Source organism: Bos mutus, chromosome 19 (genome assembly GCF_027580195.1).
Source record: "Bos mutus isolate GX-2022 chromosome 19, NWIPB_WYAK_1.1, whole genome shotgun sequence".
Lineage (NCBI taxonomy): Eukaryota > Metazoa > Chordata > Mammalia > Artiodactyla > Bovidae > Bos > Bos mutus.
In genome coordinates, this window is record NC_091635.1 from 5,129,054 (window position 1) to 5,147,783 (window position 18,730).

At 48.9% G+C, this 18,730-nt stretch overlaps 1 protein-coding gene across 5 annotated transcripts in view; it reads right to left on the minus strand.

Annotated features, from left to right (window-relative positions):
- Nucleotides 1-18,730, minus strand: part of SLC39A11 (solute carrier family 39 member 11) — a 375,544-nt gene that overhangs the window by 225,524 nt on the left and 131,290 nt on the right. For all 5 annotated transcript variants that reach the window (XM_070389009.1, XM_070389011.1, XM_070389008.1 and 2 more), the window contains exon 4: nt 17,247-17,405. In XM_070389009.1, coding sequence (XP_070245110.1) covers nt 17,247-17,405 — 159 coding nt within the window. The remainder of the gene's footprint in view (nt 1-17,246; nt 17,406-18,730) is intronic.

The following is an 18,730-nucleotide window of genomic DNA, read 5'->3' on the forward strand; positions in this document are numbered from 1 at the left end:
AGGCCACGCAGGATTCCACAGACGCGAAATGGAGCTGACCTACTGTCTGTGACGATAACCACAGAGACGGGATTCAGAGAGAAAAAGCAACGCACACACATGCTTTATTAAGCCTGTGCCCAGAATTTATGCCAATAAGAAACATAACCAAGAAGGTATCCCCAGCAGCTTCCACATGTGTTGATGTAACTCGTATCTATTAAACGCCTACTGTATGCTGGCCAGACTCTGTGTTAGGTCCTCCATAGGAACTTATTTAATCCTCACGGCCACACTCTCAGGTAGGATTGTACCCACTTTACAGATAAGGATACCAAGGCTCAGGGCGGTTAAGCAACTGCACCAAGACACACAGTCCTATGAATCAAGGGCAACTTGGTCAAAGATCCTGGGTGATCCAGTACGACACACCGCCTCTAAAGATGCTGTAGGGGCTTCCCTAGGGGTCCAGTGGTTAAGACTCCATGCTTTCAACGCAGGGTGTGTGAGTTCAATCCCTGGTTGGGGAACCAAGACCTCATCTAAAGCTTGGTGTGGCGAAACACAAAAGAGAAGAAGTTTTAACACAACCTGGATGGGCAGTGTGGGGGTGTTAGAGAGAATGAAGATGCAATATATCTAATGCTATGCTGCTACATAAAGCCTAATGCCATTGTGAGATATCATTATATCGTGTATCATCAGGTAGTACATCATTACACTCTAGTATAGCATCACGAACTGTAAATAACCCAGAACAGCCCCACTCTGATGCCAAACCGGAACTCCCTCAGCAGGTGAGCCCATCACAAGCTTGCACTTCCACAGACGTTACCTGCCAGCCTGGCCCTAAACTCCTCTGATGCTGGATCGGAGGAAGCCTGGGCATCACGGAGGAGCCAGTCTGCTGGGGCTCCTCCAAACGCCATGCGCTGTGCCATATGGGAACTTGATATGCAAGCCCTTCCGGCAAAACGGGGAGGGGCGAGCAGAGTCGGGATCGGGGTGTCAGACAAAGCAGGCAATTATTTTTCCGAAGGCTGTCAGGAGAGGACGGGGAGGAGGAAGCCAGGGGTGACTGTGAAAGTGAGGCCCTCAGCCTCACCCGGACGTCACACTTCGCTGTCCCGGGGGACAGGCGTGTGCAGCTACCCGCTTGCTTTCCTTCCGCAGTGGAACTCAGGGGCAAGCAGAAAGCGGTGACAAGCACCCCTTTTAATTCTGTCCTCTTTTGCTTCCCAAGGGAGTCCAAACGGGGTAACTGATCAATGAGGAAGCTGTGAAATCAAATTCATATTTCATGTCAAGAAAAGAAAATTTCAAACATAAACAATGTCCTCTGCCCTTCAGTTTCCTCGCCCCCACTCCCACTCTGCATCTCGTATCTGCATCCTTGTTGTCGTTGCTCAGTGGCTCAGTCGTGTCTGACTCTTTGTGACCCCATGGACTGCAGCACGCCAGACCTCCCTGTCCTTCGCCATCTCCTGGAGTTTGCTCAAACTCATGTCCATTGAATCGGTGATGCCATCCCACCATCTCATTCTCTGTCGTCCCCTTCTCCTCCTGCCTTCAATCTTTCCCAGCATCAGGGTTTTTCCAATGAGTGAGCTCTTCGCATCAGGTGCCCAAAGTATTGGAGCTTTCGGATTCAGCATCAGTCCTTTCAATGAATATTCAGGACTGATTTCCTTTAGGATGGACTGGGTGGATCTCCCTGCAGTCCAAGGGACTCTCAAGAGTCTTCTCCAACACCACAATTTGAAAGCATCCATTCTTCAGCGCTCAGCTTTCTTTATGGTCCAACTCTCACATCTGTACATGACTACTGGAAAAACCACAGCTTTGACTAGACGGACCTTTGTTGGCAGTCATGTCTCTGCTTTTTAAAATGCTGTCTAGGTTGGTCATAGCTTTGCTTCCAAGGAGCAAGCGTCTTTTAATTTCATGACTGCGGTGTATCTGCATTAGACATTGACCAAACCTCCTCCATTGGCAGAAAAACCTGCTCAGCCAGAAAGGGCAACCTTTTCCCAGTGTCAACAAGACAACTCCTTAAAAGATAACATTCCTTTTTGATTTTGTAAGAGGTCACATCACCCATGATGATGACACTTGGATCTGGACTGTGTTAACTGTCGATAATTTCTTGCCTGGAGAAACCCATGGACAGAGTCCATATGGTTGAAAAGAGTTGGACATGACTGAGCAACTGACATTTTCACTTTCTTTCTTTCTAATGTGCAGCCCTCTGTCTCAAAAATGACAGAATGATCTCTGTTCGTTTCCAAGGCAAACCATTCGATATCAGAGTAATCCAAGTCTATGCCCCAACCAGTAATGCTGAAGAAGCTGAAGTTGAACGGTTCTATGAAGACCTACAAGACCTTTTAGAACTAACACCCAAAAAAGATGTCCTTTTCATTATAGGGGACTGGAATGCAAAAGTAGGCACTCAAGAAACACCTGGAGTAACAGGCAAATTTGGCCTTGGAATACGGAATGAAGCAGAGCAAAGACTAACAAGAAAACGCACTGGTCATAACAAACACCCTCTTCCAACAACACAAGAGAAGACTCTATACATGGACATCACCAGATGGTCAACACCGAAATCAGATTGATTATATTCTTTGCAGCCAAAGATGGAGAAGCTCTATACAGTCAGCAAAAACAAGATCGGGAGCTGACTGTGGCTCAGACCATGAACTCCTTATTGCCAAATTCAGACTTAAATTGAAGAAAGTAGGGAAAACCACTAGACCACTCAGGTATGACCTAAATCAAATCCCTTATGATTAAACAGTGGAAGTGAGAAATAGATTTAAGGGCCTAGATCTGATAGATAGAGTGCCTGATGAACTATGGACAGAGGTTCATGACACTGTACAGGAGACAGGGATCAAGACCATCCCCATGGAAAAGAAATGCAAAAAAGCAAAATGGCTGTCTGGGGAGGCCTTACAAATAGCTGTGAAAAGAAGAGAAGTGAAAAGCAAAGGAGAAAAGGAAAGATATAAACATCTGAATACAGAGTTCCAAAGAATAGCAAGAAGAGATAAGAAAGCCTTCCTCAGCGATCAATGCAAAGAAATAGAGGAAAACAACAGAATGGGAAAGACTAGAGATCTCTTCAAGAAAATCAGAGATACCAAAGGAACATTTCATGCAAAGATGGGCTCGATAAAGGACAGAAATGGTATGGACCTAACAGAAGCAGAAGATATTAAGAAGAGATGGCAAGAATACACAGAAGAACTGTACAAAAAAGATCTTCACGACCCAGATAATCACGATGGTGTGATCACTCACCTAGAGCCAGACATCCTGGAATGTGAAGTCAAGTGGGCCTTAGAAAGCATCACTACGAACAAAACTAGTGGAGGTGACAGAATTCCAGTTGAGCTATTCCAAATCCTGAAAGATGATGCTGTGAAAGTGCTGCACTCAATATGCCAGCAAATTTGGAAAACTCAGCAGTGGCCACAGGACTGGAAAAGGTCAGTTTTCATTCCAATCCCAAAGAAAGGCAATGCCAAAGAATGCTCAAACTACCGCACAATTGCACTCATCTCACACGCTAGTAAAGTAATGCTCAAAATTCTCCAAGCCAGGCTTCAGCAATATGTGAACCGTGAACTTCCTGATGTTCAAGCTGGTTTTAGAAAAGGCAGAGGAACCAGAGATCAAATTGCCAACATCTGCTGGATCATGGAAAAAGCAAGAGAGTTCCAGAAAAACATCTATTTCTGCTTTATTGACTATGCCAAAGCCTTTGATGGTATGGATCACAGGAAACTGTGGAAAATTCTGAAAGAGATGGGAATACCAGACCACCTGATCTGCCTCTTGAGAAATGTGTATGCAGGTCAGGAAGCAACAGTTAGAAATGGACATGGAGCAACAGACTGGTTCCAAAAAGGAAAAGGAGTACGTCAAGGCTGTATACTGTCACCCTGTTTATTTAACCCTATATGCAGAGTACATCATGAGAAATGCTGGACTGGAAGAAACACAAGCTGGAATCAAGACTGCTGGGAGAAATATCAGTAACTTCAGATATGCAGATGACACCAACCTTATGGCAGAAAGTGAAGAGGAACTAAAAAGCCTCTTGATGAAAGTGAAAGAGGAGAGTGAAAAAGTTGGCTTAAAGCTCAACATTCAGAAAACTAAGATCATGGCATCCAGTCCCGTCACTTCATGGGAAATAGATGGGGAAACAGTGGAAACAGTGTCAGACTTTATTTTGGGGGGCTCCAAAATCACTGCAGATGGTGACTGCAGCCATGAAATTAAAAGACGCTTACTCCTTGGAAGGAAAGTTATGACCAACCTAGATAGCATATTCAAAAGCGCAGACATTACTTTGCCAACAAAGGTCCGTCTAGTCAAGGCTATGGTTTTTCCTGTGGTCATGCATGGATGTGAGAGTTGGACTGTGAAGAAGGCTGAGCGCCAAAGAATTGATGCTTTTGAACTGTGGTGTTGGAGAAGACTCTTGAGAGTCCCTTGGATTGCAAGGAGATCCAACCAGTCCATCCTAAAGGAGATCAGCCCTGGGATTTCTTTGGAAGGAATGATGCTAAAGCTGAAACTCCAGTACTTTGGCCACCTCATGCGAAGAGTTGGCTCATTGGAAAAGACTCTGATGCTGGGAGGGATTGCCCCAAGAGGAGAAGGGGACGACAGAGGATGAGATGGCTGGATGGCATCACTGACTCGATGGACGTTGAGTCTCCGTGAACTCTGGGAGTTGGTGATGAACAGGGAGGCCTGGCGTGCTGCAATTCATGGGGTTGCAAAGAGTTGGATACAACTGAGTGACTGATCTGATTTGTCTCAAAAAAACTTATATGACTGTGCCTTGACTTCTAGTGGGTGGAACAGTTCTCAGAGTTTTGTGAGATGCCGTCCCTGGGTTATAATCTTCATTTTGGCTCAAATAACATTTTCCATTTCTATCTTAGATCAACTGATTAATTTTTCATCAACAAAACACACACACAGACAGACAGTATCCAACCAGAATGCCTCTGGCATCTCTACCAAGAGTACAGAAGCCCTCTGGATAGCATAATACAACTAACATTGTAGCCACATGTCTTGGTGGTTCAGGGTATTAATTAGGATGAGCTGTGTTTTGCTGCAATAACAAAGTACCCTACTATTCCAGCTGCCCAGGGGCCCAGGGACAAAGGCTCCTTTTGCACCTTCAATCACCACCTGAGCATCCCTGGGCTTGCTGCTTAGTGACACGCGTCCTTCTGAATGTAGATCATTTGCATCACAGAAATGAGCCCAGTTTCCTCGTCTGTCAAATAAAATTAACAACACCACTGACCCCACAGGGCTACTGTGGTCTCCCAGGTGGCGCAGCGGTAAAGAATCCGCCTGCCAATGCAGGAGATGAGGGTTCAACCCTTGGATTGGGAAGATCCCCTGGAGAAGGAAACGGTAACCCACTCCAGTATTCTTGTCTGGGAAATTCCGTGGGCAGAGGAGCCTGGTAGGCTATAGTCCACGGGGTCGCAAAGAGTCGGCCACGACTGAGCGACTGAGCGCACACGCACGCAGGACTGTGCATGCAACGTGCATGCCCACAGTACACGTTCCACGACTGTGAGTTATTCTTGTGACATTTCCCACCCAGATAAAAAGGCAACAGGAAAAGATACAGAAAGCAAATGTTCCAAGACGTGAATTATAGTTGCTCCCATGTGGTGAGATTAAAAGTAGACTTTTCTTATCTCCGGGAACTTTTCTATTCTCTGGATTTTTTTAAATAGTTAACATATGTGATTTTAACAAATGGAGAAAAAAAAAGCCAGCGTATAAATGCATCAACCATGAGAGTGTTAAAGCCAAGTTTAAAAGCGCATGGCCTTGAATGACCTTGAGAATAAGAGGCTACAGACGGCAGCCCAGGTTCCAGATGCAGCCAGAGCCCTGTCTTTTAAAGCCTCTGAGCTACGGATGTTTTTCACATTTTTAAAGGATTGTAAGGAAGGAAGAGGAAAGGAAAAGGCAACAGAGACCATATGTGGTCTGCAAAGTGCAAAATATTTACTTTCTTGGTCGTTCTTAAAAAAGTATGCCGACTCTGTTTTAGCTCATTTGATCACCTGATTCTTCACAAAGCCAGCCTTCTCCTTGCAGGGACTTTACTTACAATTCATTTTGGTTTGTTTTTTTTTTTAAACCCATATGCACATATACATATTATTGTTCTGTCGCTAAACTTGTGTCAGACTCTTTGTGACCCTGTGGACTGCAGCATGCCAGGCTTCCCTGTCCTTCACCATCTCCCGGAGTTTGCTCAAATCCATGTCCATTGAGCTGGTGATGCTGTCTAGCCATCTCATCCTCTGTCTTCTCCTTATCCTGCCCAATCTTTCCCAGCATCAGGGTCTTTTCCAATGAGTTGGCTCTTTGCATCAGGTGACCAAAGTATTTGAGCTATGCACAAATGTAAATGCACGCAGTACATATAATTCTCCTTTTCATTCAATGATCCCACATTTAGGAAGTGTTTATTGCGTTGGGAGGTATTAGTGGGGCCACAGCATCCAGCCGGATCCAGGCACTGATGTAAGCTGGAGGATGCAGTGATGAATAAAGTGCCAGGATCAAACATGCTCACTCCATCCTCAAACGAATGATGCTCTGAGGCCCCAGCTCCAGGCCACATGCTCTGTGGCAGGTGCTGGGGATTCAGGGCAAACAAGACAGATCAAGACACTGCCCGCAAGGAGCTGACAGTTCACCAGGGAAGCAAGTGCCAGGCAGGGGCCGGGCGGAGAGGGCTGCAGAGAGGCAGGGCACTTTACCCAGACGGGAACTCCAGGAACGCATCTGGAGGAAAGGACGCATCTGGTCCTAAATAAGGACTGGCCAGCTGACGCGTGAAGGAGGAAAGTGGTTCCAGCAGAGGGAGACCGTGAGGAAAAGCTCAGATGACGATGCGCACACGTGTGTCCTGAGAACCCGCTGCAGCAGCTGACGTTTGGCTCAGGGGGCAGAAGACCGGCCTGAGCTGAAGCTAAGGAGGTAAGGAGGGGCCTGGAGCACAGCCCTGGAGAAAATCCACGTTAAAGAGAAAAGACAAAACGGCGTGGACCCGAGGGGAAGATCGCAAAGGGTTTTGGATGGAGAGTAAATAGTCAGAAATGTATCTTGTATGTGCTCAGACTCTTTGAGACCCCATGGACTATATAGCCCGCCAGGCTCCTCTGTCCCTGGAATTCTCCAGGCAAGAATACTGGAGTGGGTTGCCATTCCCTTCTCCACGGGATCTTTCCAACCCAGGAATCAAACCCGTGTCTCCTTACACCTCCTGCGTCGGCAGGCAGGTTCTTTACCGCTAGTGCCACCGGAGAAGCCCTGGCCACCTCTTATTCAGAGCTGAGCTCCAGAGAGCTCTGCGTCTCCAGCAAACTGTGGGTCATCTGAGCCACTAGCCGCACTGCCCGCCTGGACTGACCTAACAGCTGGTTAAGTGGAGATCATGATGCCTACCACCGGGAACTGAGAATCAGAGCGTACGAACGAACGCTGTACGTCTGTACCCCGACATCCACAGCAGGGCTGTTCACAATTGCCCAGAGCTGGAGACAACCCAAATGTGCAGCAGCGGATGAATGGGAGACCAACATGATGTAACCAGGCAATGGAGCAGCGTTCAGACAACAAGCAGCGAGGTTCTGACACAGGCTACAACGCTGATGAAACCTGAAAACATTATGCTGAGTTAAAAAAAAAAAAAAAAAAACAGACACAAAAGGTCACTTACTGTATGATCGCATTTATAGAAAAATAGCCAAAAATGGGTGAATCGACAGAAACAGAAGGAAGATTTGTGGTGACCAGGGCTTGGGGGTGAGGGAGGGGTGGGGAGCGACGGCTTAACGGGGATGGGGGTTTCCTTTTGAGGGGGATGAAAAATGTTCTGGAACTAGATAGCAATGTTGGTTACACAGAACTGTGAAGGTACCATGTGTCACTGAACGGTTCACTTTAAAATGGCCAACTTCAGGAGTTCCCTGGGGGCCTAGTGGATAGGATTCCAGGCTTTCTCAGCCGTGGCCTGGATTCAATTCCTGGTCAGAGAACATCCGGCAAGCCCCAGTGTGCAGCCAGAAATAAATACATACAAATAAAACAGTTAATTTTATGTTATGTGAATTTCACATCAATTACCAAAAAAAAAATTATTTTTTTGTACAGTTGATTTACAAGGTTGTATGCGTTTGAGGTGCACTACAGGGTGATTCCATTATACATGTTCTTTTCATGCTCTTTTCCATTATGGTCACTCTGGATACAGAACACAGTTTCCTGTCCTATACACCAGGACCTTGCTGTCTGTCCACTGAATACATAATGGCTTGTGCCTGCTGACCCAAAACGCCTAAACTCACCACCCCCTTTACCTTCGGTAACCACAAGTTCGTTTTCCATGTCTGTGAGTCTGTTTCTGTTTGTAAGTTCATTTGTCATAAAATATATATATATATATATATATATATATATACACATTTTTAAGGAGACTACGAGAAACAGAGGGTCTGGGGTATCCCACCGCCCAGGTTTCCCATCTGTGTCCCTCACACAGGACGGTTGCCCAGACTCCTCCAGCACACCTTGCTGGACTGTTCTGTGATTTTCTCACTCCGGTGAGCATCAAAATCCCCTGGGGACCTGTTTCAAAATGCAGACGCCTCGGGGACTTCCAATGCAGGGGTCACGGGTTTCATTCCTGGTCGGGAACTAAGATCCCACATTGCCATGTGGCATGCCACCCCCTCCAAAGAAAAGCAGACAAACTGCAGACGCCCTGGCTCCATCTCAAGAGCCTGGGGTGGGGCCAGGGCGCCTGCGTTTGCTCGGCCTCCCAGGTCACTCTGGTGTGCCCCCAAGTTTACCAACCACAGAGCCAGGTCCCTTTTCCCTTTTCATCTTGAGACCGTCCCTCCATTACCTGCAGGAAGCCCTTCTTCCCTCTTTACTGAGTTCTTCGCAATAAACAGTAAGACTTTGGCTTCCAAAGGAAAGAAAGAGGTACTTGGATTGCAATGAACCATCCAAGCAAAGCACCTGAATCAAAGCAAGTTATACTCTGCCTCAATCAGAGGTCACCAGCCTTGGCTGAACGTCAGAGCCTTCTTGGGGATGTTTTCCTTTAGAGACCGAGGCCCTGCCCGGGACACAATGACTCAGAGCTTCCTGCGGGAGGTCCAGGCGTCAGTATTTTTCTAAGGCACCAAAGGCAACGTCTCTGCTCTTTCCCACCCACACTCCCCATTCACCCCAACCCTCTAGCACACTTCCTGGTCCAATTGCTCAGAAAATGTTGACTCTAAACGGCAGTATAAGTCTCTAGATTCTCCAGCAAACATAATTAGGAAGTAAACAAAGCGTGAAAAAGCCTGTAACGGATCCACACGTCAGATTCAGTTTTTCTATTTAACTATCTGTGGCTCGTGTTTCTGGTGCCCAGAAAGTGGTCAACTGCCAAGGAGCATAGATCTGCCTCCAGAAAATAACTCAAGGCTATGCTATGCTAAGCTATGCTAAGTCACTTCAGTCGTGTCCGACTCTGTGTGACCCCATAGACGGCAGCCCACCAGGCTTCCCCGTTCCTGGGATTCTCCAGGCAAGAACACTGGAGCGGGTTGCCATTTCCTTCTCCAATGCATGAAAGTGAAAAGAGAAAGTGAAGTCGCTCAGTCGTGTCCGACTCTTAGTGACCCCAAGGACTGCAGCCTACCAGGCTCCTCCGTCCATGGGATTTTCCAGGCAAGAGTACTGGAGTGGGGTGCCATTGCCTTCTCCGAACTCAAGGCTATAAAGCGCTTTAAATCTATATCTAACATTTATTTATTTGGCTGCTCTGGGCCTCAGCTGCAGTCTTCGAGATCTTTAGTTTCCGCATGTGAACTCTTGGCTGCAGCATGTGGGATCTGGTTCCCTGACCAAGGACTGAACCCAGGCCCCCTGCGTTCAACTTAGCAACTAAACCACCACCACCACCCCTGCGTTGGGAGCCCAGAGTCTTAACCACTGGACCACCAGGAAGTCCTTGTAAAGTGTTTTCAAGTTTGAGGCTGGAAAGAGATATCATAAAGACGATCTTATTTGATCTTCCCAATATCTCCATTCATTCGTTCATTCATTCATTGGACTTCCCTGGTGGCTCAGAGTGTAAAGAATCTGCCTGCAATGCAGGAGACCTGGGTTCAATCCCTGGGTCGGGAAGATCCCCTGGAGGAGGGCGTGGCAACCCACTCCGGCATTCTTGCCTGGAGAATCCCGTGGACAGAGGCGCTACAGTCCATGGGGTCCCAAAGAGTCGGACACGACTGAGCCACTAACACTATCTCCCGCTCAGTATCTCCATCCATTCATTTATTCTTCATTCCTACCTCCTGGAGGCCTGCTATCCACAGGGAAGAGAAGGGTCAAGATGTGGGAGGTGCCAACACCTGGGATGGCCAGGGGAGCTTTCTGGTGAAGAACACACAAACCGCATTCTGCAGGGTGAGCAGGAGAGAATGTGCAAATGCCTGAAGGACTGTGTTCGGAGCTGGGGACCGAGCCATTGTGCTCGCAACCGTCTATCAGTTTTGGCATTAAATTCAGAACACCCTGGTCTTGCTCAGGTCAAGGTGAGTCCACCTACTATTTACTCATGGAATTGGAGAAGGGAGGCTCTGAAGGGAACTGGCTGTGATTCTAGAGACAACGTGTACTTCTGAGACACACGGCTGACGATCCCTTCCCCTCCTCCAGCCCCAAGACACAGGACCAAAGGAGCCACGGGCATGGAGCTGCACAGCACATCTTCAGGGCCAGCGTCGCGTCCTGCTCTCGCTGACACCTTCTGTCACGTATCCCCAGGGCTCAATATAGGAGACGACAACCTTTTAGCTTTTCCAGGGGCCTTAATCCAGCTCCTTCCTCTTGAAGAAGTGGCCAGACCAACAGCTCCATCCGTAAAATTGACTCCTTTTCTTCTTTGATACCAGAATTCTGGGATCTTCTCTGGTGGTTCAGCAGTAAAGAATTCACCTGCCAAGCAGGAGAGGTGGGTTCAATCCCTGGGTTGGGAAGATGCCCTGGAGGAGGAAATGACAGCCCGCTCCACTATTCTCGCCCGGGAAATCTCAAGGACAGACGAGCCTGGCGGGCTGCAGGGTCACAAAAGAGTCGACACGACTTAGCAACTCAAGGACAACAGGACAATAGAGTCTACGAGTGGAAACGCCACTGCAGTTCCTCCCCCTGCAAGCTACCCTCGACATTCTCCCCCACCTCCACCTCCTCTGTTAGGTATCCTTCCGTTAAGTAGAATCAGAATGCTAAAGATGGAGAGTCCATGAAGGAAAGGAAAACATACATCACCCCTTCTGGGGCAAAATCATCGCCTCCTGCAGCATCTGTCCCTTCCAAACAGTGGTCACACGTGGCTCTCACCGCAACTCCGGCAGCCGGAAGCCGACACCAGCAACAGCTGAGTACATATTAGAAGTATGTGCAATACTACGTATAAAATAGACAGCTAACGAGAACCCACGTACAGCTCAGGGAACGCTGTGCTCCGTGGTGACCTGAATGGGAAGGAAACCCAAAAAAGTGGGGATATAAGTACACATGTGGCTGATTCACTTCGCTGTACAGTAGAAAATAACACTACACTGTAAGGCAACTACATGCCAATAAAAATGATTTTTAAAAAAGTATGTGCCCACCCTGCTCGTTTAAGTTTTCAGCAGAGGCATCTTCCGTGCCATCACGGCAAAGACTAAGGGAAGCGGAACAGGATCGGGACACAGACTCACGAAGGGGCTGGGGAGAAGGCAGTACCCCTGACGCTTGCTGACCTCGGAGCCTGACCAGCCAGGGTCGTCAGCCACGCTGCCCGACAGGAGCGTCCACGTCCCTGCCCCCTGCAGTCCCTGGGCAGCCTCTTCGGATGTCAGATCCCCAGGCAGGGAGGAAAGGGGTGGGGAGCAGGCATCTCCCAGAGAGGAGGCTGCCAAGACCGAAAGCAAAGCTGCAAAAGCAAGTGGCGGCGTCACAGCTTGTATGTTACTACTTGTTTTTCAGGAAACACATAACAAAATCACATCTCCAGGACACACACACATACGTACGCAAAAGCACAGAGCGACCGAACTACTCAGCCGCAGGGAAGCGGTCCGGCAAGCTGCACAAAGACGGAAGGTCTCCGCGAAGGTGCTAAAACGAGGAGATGAAAACCATTTCGAATTTTTAAAATAAGACACAAGAAGAGAAAGCACAGACGGTTCCAACTGTGCGAAAACGCATGCAGGCACATACACATGTAAAGAGAGGGAAGTCTAAATACAGGAGGCAGCGTTCAGGTTGCTTTAGAGTTCATTTGAAGCATACTTAAACAATACAAGCATAGGAGGGAGTGGTTATGTCTTAATATTTATAAGATACAATGTAAATCATTTTACAAAAGGAAAAAAAAAGAGAGAAAAGAGAAAAATCTACAAGGGTACCCACTAAACTGATGATGATGATGGTTGACTTTGATCTGGGAAGAGTTCAGGAAAAAGGAAGCATCCTATTCCATTCAGGCTGACTTTTTTTTTTTCCTTTAGTTCCCCAACCAGGGATCACACGTGTCCCCCCTGCAGCAGAAGCATAGTCCTAACCACTGGACTGCCAGGGAATTCTCCAAAACCAGGTATGTTTTTTTTAGGCTACTGTAACAAATTACCATCAACTAGGAGCCTGGTAGGCTGCAGTCCATGGGGTCGAGAAGAGTTGGACACGACTAAGCGACTTCACTTTCACTTTTCACTTTCATGCATTGGAGAAGGAAATGGCAACCCACTCCAGTGTTCTTGCCTGGAGAATCCCAGGGACGGGGGAGCCTGGTAGGCTGCCATCTATGGGGTCGCACAGAGTCGGACACGACTGAAGCAACTTAGCAGCAGCAGCAGCAGCAGCAGGTGGCTTATAAACAACAGACATTTATTTCTGGCAATTCTAGAGGCTGAGAAGCCCGAGGTCAAAGTGCTAGTAGATTCAGTGTCTGGAGAGAGCCCACTTCCTGGCTCATAGACAGTGTGCACACGTCCTGATGTGCTAGAGGCCAGGAGGGGAGCTCTCTGGGGGCTCCTTTATCGGGGCACTAATCCCATTTATGAGGGCTCCACCCTCATGACCTGGTCACCTTCAAAAGGCCCCACTTCCTAACACCATCATACTGGAAATTAAGTTTAACACATGAAATTTAGCAGGATACAGTCTGTGGCAAGAAAGGACTGTCACATAAAAATCTGTTTAATTTTTATAATGAGATTTGTGTGTTGCATTAATGCAATATTAATAAGACTAAAAAGAGAGACAGGAAGCCATGGAGATACACAGCCACCCTCCTCTCCCCGCCTCCCCTCCACCCACCAGTAGAAAAATCTCTGCTTTACACTGAAGGTGCAGTCTTCGCAGTCACCGCCAATCTTAACTTTACATAGAAGCAAACTGCAAAGATCACAAAAATGTCAGCATCTCCAGATAGCTGTCCATGGTCCATTCTGCTTCTCCCTAGAGCCATCCAGGGGGACCATGGGCTCAGACTGGCCTGAGCCACACTCACCACCACCGCCTTCCTCCAGGGCCTGGCCGATTCCACCTTCCTCAGCCACCCCCGCCCGTTTCCACTCTCATTAAGCCATCATTTGGCAAAGCCTCCGTACAACTCTGTCAGCTCGTTTCCCATTAACGGTGACCGTGTCCGCCTTCTCCACTCTACCCTCAGATAAATGCAGGAAAATAAACACCCTTTCAGGGAGCGACTGGACAAGCGGAATTAACGTGGCCACAGCGGGTTCAACCTGACAGGCTGTTATGAGTAAAGCCCTTTTCATGAGCAATGTGGGGCTCAAGCTCCAAAAGGGAGACAAATACATCTGAAAGGCTGAATGGAGGGGAGCCGAGTTAGAGGACAAGGTCAGAGTTAACCATTTCCTTCCCGCCCTCCTGCAGTCTTGCCACCCTTCAGGTCCTGAATGTGTAAGAAGAAATAGGGAGGGCACCTCCCCTGTGGACTCGCAGAGGCACCTGTGCTTGGACCGTCACGGGTCAATGTCAGAAGCCCTCCAGCAGGCTCTTCCCTGGGACTCCAGTGGTTAGGACTCCGCACTTACAGTGCAGGGCACACGGGTTCGATCCCTGGTCGGGGAACTAAGATCCCACAGGCCTGTGGCACAGCCAAGGAAATACTAAAAAAAAAAAAAAAAAAAAAAAGGCCAAGGAAAAATTTAAGAAAAGTTTAAAAGATATGTTTAGGGAATGCTAAAAGAATCCCTCAAAGCACCTCTGTGCTGAGCATACTCCTGCACCGGCTTGTTTCGCCAGGGACTGGCTTGCTCCCTCTTGCCCAAAGTCCATGCACAGTCCTCCCAAAGGACAAAGCAGAGGCTGTGGGGTCTTCTGCAGGCAGGGCCCCCTTCCTCCAGGCACTCGTTTTGCAGGACGAGCCCCGTCTGTCATCGCTGCAGCCAAAGCCTTTTGCTCTCACGACTGCGTCCTGCTCCTGGGCTGTGTGCTGAGCCGTGTGGCTTTATCGCAAAGTGAGGTGAACAGGAAACTGAAGAGATCTCAGTTGGAATTGCCCCACGGAACTCCTGGTTCCTACACTCCAACTGCAGTGAGCGTTCTGAAACCAAACTCTGGCCACCGCTTTCTCCCCCAGAAGAATGTATTCCCCTTGACTGCACAATCAATGCTGACAACCAGCCAGACTCAAGGTCAAAACCCAATAACTCAGACTCCAAGATGCATCTTGCCTACGTCCAAGCAGCTGCCCTTTCTGGGTCTGGTTGGCAAATTCACAGTGAGACCGAGGGAAACCTCCAGCCTGTCTCAGAGAGATGGACAGACAGCTCCCCGACACCACTCTTAGCGTCACGTTTGCATTTGGGTACTGCTGCAGTTATAAACAATGCTTATCTGTTTATGAGTTCGTCCAAGACAAATTCCCCTTCTCACATCAACAGCATGAACTAACTTCTCTTAAAACATCCCAGAACAGATGCTTCCTGCCAGGTTGATCTTTCTGCCAATGAGCGAGGTCCTGGGCGTTCATGGTTTTTACGCCCTTTCTGAAGACCTTTCATTCTCTCCCTCAGTGCTCACCCACCACTCCCCAACCAGGCCTCATTTTCCAAGACTTCCCGCTGGGATCTTCTCTATATTCAAAGCATACAGTAGAGCAAACAGGAAGCAAAAGGTTAAGGAAAAAAAAATGTACCGCAGCATAGAACAAATGACTATTTACACGGCCCAGAGAAAGCCTCTACATTCGGGCAGCTGATCAAATACGCTGACACCCCCACCCCACCCCCGCCCTCCCCGCCCCAGTACCAGGGAACAGTGACTCCTCACGAGACAAAGAGCCCTCTGCCATATATTCCTTGGAAGCCCGGGGGGGCTCGGGTGGGAAGGGCAGAAGGAGACCAGCAGGGGCCGTGCCAGCCCCGGTCTGCCATCCAGGCGTGAACGCCATTGGCCTTCCTGCCCGGGCAAGGAGAATACACTCCACTGGCAAGGTTACACGGAACCCAGGTGGGCTGGACAGCAGGCTATGGCAATCCACCCGGAGGACCCTCCCAGAGCCATTACCAAGCAGACGTGTCCAACAACAAGGGGGCAGAGGGTCCGGGGGGGTGGGGACAGAGGACCACAGCCTGACAAGCTCTCGTTGAACGAGAAGGACACAGTCTTTCCTCCAAGATGACATCACGGCTCCCCACGCAGACATCACTGCACAATGAGCTGTTTGGTCCAGAGGCTGGTCCCTCCGGATCAAGAGTGATTGGTTTCTCATGAGTGTCTGGGCCACGTTCCTCCCAAGACTCTTCCTTCTCTCTCTCCGATGGGGAAGGAAGAAGGCAGGTGGGGAAAGGTGAGCCTACGTCCTGGGGTACGAGCCCTGCCGACTCCAGGGAACCCGACCTGCTCCCCGCCCACCACGATCCCCAGAGAAACTCTCTCCCCCGGATGGTCCTTCCCACGCCTCCTCCCTTCCTGGGTGAGCAGAGAATTCAAGCCCCAGCTCAGGTCTCTCGGGGGGCTTCTGCCCACCTCAGGGACTTGTTAAAACACAGCGCCTGTTAAGGTGACGCGTGCCTGCACTGGGTCCTTCCTGACAGCCACCCTTCAGCCAAGCTGGTTTCAGCCAATGGAGCTGGGTCACAGTCTCACGGTCTGGCTTTGGCTCTCTCTGCTCAGGGACTGCAGCCAGAATGCAGGCTGCTCTGTGTATCGGGCTTCTCTGTGAGCCAGGAAAAGCTCGCTCCCCAAAGCCAACCTCCCAGCACTGTTTAGGCAAAAAACAAAAAAATCATCGGCTCACCCAAATTCTGGTGCCTTATTACTTTCTTTAATACACAATTTTTGGCTGAGCTGGGGTTTCATGGCTGTGCAGACTCTCTCTAGTTGCAGCGAGCTGCGGGGGTCGGGGGCTTGAGGCCATGCAGGCTTCAGAAGTTGTGGCGCTCGAGCTTAGCTGCCCCGAGGCTTGTGGTCCCTCCTGGACCAGGGATTGAACCCATGTCCCCTGCATGGGCAGGGAGGATTCTCAACCGCTGGAACACCAGGGAAATCCTTGGTGCCTTTTTAGATTTTTTAAAATTATTACCTGGCAACCCCTAAAGGGAGTTATAAACCCTCAAGTCAAAAGAAGGAAACTGAGGGTAAGGGACATACAACTGGTTTGTGTCAGAAGTGAGCCCAGTCCAGAGCCCTGTTGCCGGGTCCCCAACCTCATCCCCCTATTAATCAGTGCTCATGGAGGGGATGCTCTGCTGAGTGTCTTCTGCTGTGGTCCAGCGTGTTCTCAGCTCCCTGGTGACGTCATAAGCTCGCTAAGGGTCAGGACCAGTGTCCCGGTCACTCCCTTGCCCCAGTCGAGGTCCATTCCTGCAGACAGTGCCGCAGCAAATGACGTCCAGGTGTTCTCTGCGTGTTTAACAAGATCTGACATTTAAAATCCGAACTTAGCAAAATGCGACTGAAGAGCTGATGAGTCAGACCACCGAGAGCTTATTTTCTTTTCAGTCACAATTCAATCCCTCTAGGTAAAAGCCCTAAATGGCTTGAAGTATCTATTTCGATACCACTAGCCACTTAACAGAGACATGACCCAGGGTGTTGAGTTTGAACAGAAGTAGATTCGTGGCACAGAGCTGGACACGCCCTGACACGAGAGCCCAGGGAGGAGCGGTACTCACCCAGTGAGGCATCAGGAGGTCGGCCACGTAGACAAAGGCCGCTCCAAGGGTGAAGCCGATGGCCACGGGGAGAAAGGCCAAGGAACCAAAGCCGCCGGAGGACATGGCCATCTCCACTGCCGGGGCCAGGAGGGACCAGTAGGAAGCCGCCAGCATGACCTGCAAAGCCGTGAAAAGCAGCAAACCGTTAAACCATCCCCAGAAGCCCTTCCAGTGGGGACTTTCCTAATTCTCTGTGGCCCAGCTGGAACTCTTGAGTGTCACCTGGGTTAAGCCTTAATTCTCAGTGGTAGGTGGGAACTATTCCAAGGCAAAAAGCAGCCATGAGAAATCAACTGCTGTGAGAGCTTAATCTGGACTTTGTGAAGAGGGAGTCTAGTTTGCTATCATCTCTCATATCCATACCTGACTGCTGGAGAAACCATAGCCTTGACTTATACTGACCTGTGTCAGCGAAGTGATGTCTCTGCTTTTAAATACGGTATCTAGGTTTGTCCTAACTGCTGCTCGTAGATAAAGAAATTGAATCTCGAAGTAATAAGATCATTTGCCCAAGGTCACTGAGCCAGGAAGTGGCAGATCCGGGAACTGACCAAAGCAGGACCATCCCCACCTCAGTGAGAAGGGAACCACGAGAGGGAAAGGAGAGAAATGAAACTGGACTCGAATTGCAGTGGAGTCAACGGGATCCAGAGTTCTCCAGTGTTTAGTGAATTAGACACTCACTCACAGTTGTCTCCTCTTACAGATGCTGTGACGTCTTGGCTAGAGTACACCCACGACCCATTGCAACCGTATGACAGTCAGCACTGACAGGCACAGTGCTGAATGGGTTTCTAAAATTACTTAATGCCGCCTTGCCTTGAAAAACACATCTGCATCATCCATCTCCAAAATAACATCCGAGTGACAGAACCAGGTATTACGAACACAAGAATAAAGAACAAATACGTGAGGAAAGAAAATGATTTCTCTTCTGCAGAGCATCACTCACACACAGTCATTGGCTCGGCACTAGATGCTCCCAAGAAAAATCTCAGCGCCACCTGTAGAAAATTGCACCTGCCTCAGCTGCTGTTGTTCAGTCGCTCAGTCACATCCGACTCTTTGTGACCCCATGGACTGCTGCTCACTAGGCTCCTCTGCCCTCCTCTGTCTCCCAGAGTTAGCTCAAATTCATGTTCACTGAGTCAGTGATGCCATCCAACCATCTCATTCTCTATCACCCTCTTCTCCTTTTGCCTTCAGCCTTTCCCACCATCAGCGTCTTTTCCAAGGACTCGGCTCTTCGCATCAGGTGACCAAAGTATTGGAGCTTCCACATGAGTCCTTCTAATGAATATTCAGGGTTGATTTCCTTTAGGATTGCCTGGTTTGATCTCCTTGCAGCCCAGGGACTCTCGAGTTTTCTGCAGGTCCACAATTCGAAAGCATCAATTTTTCGGCACTTAGCCTTCTTTACGATCCAATTCTCACATTCGTAC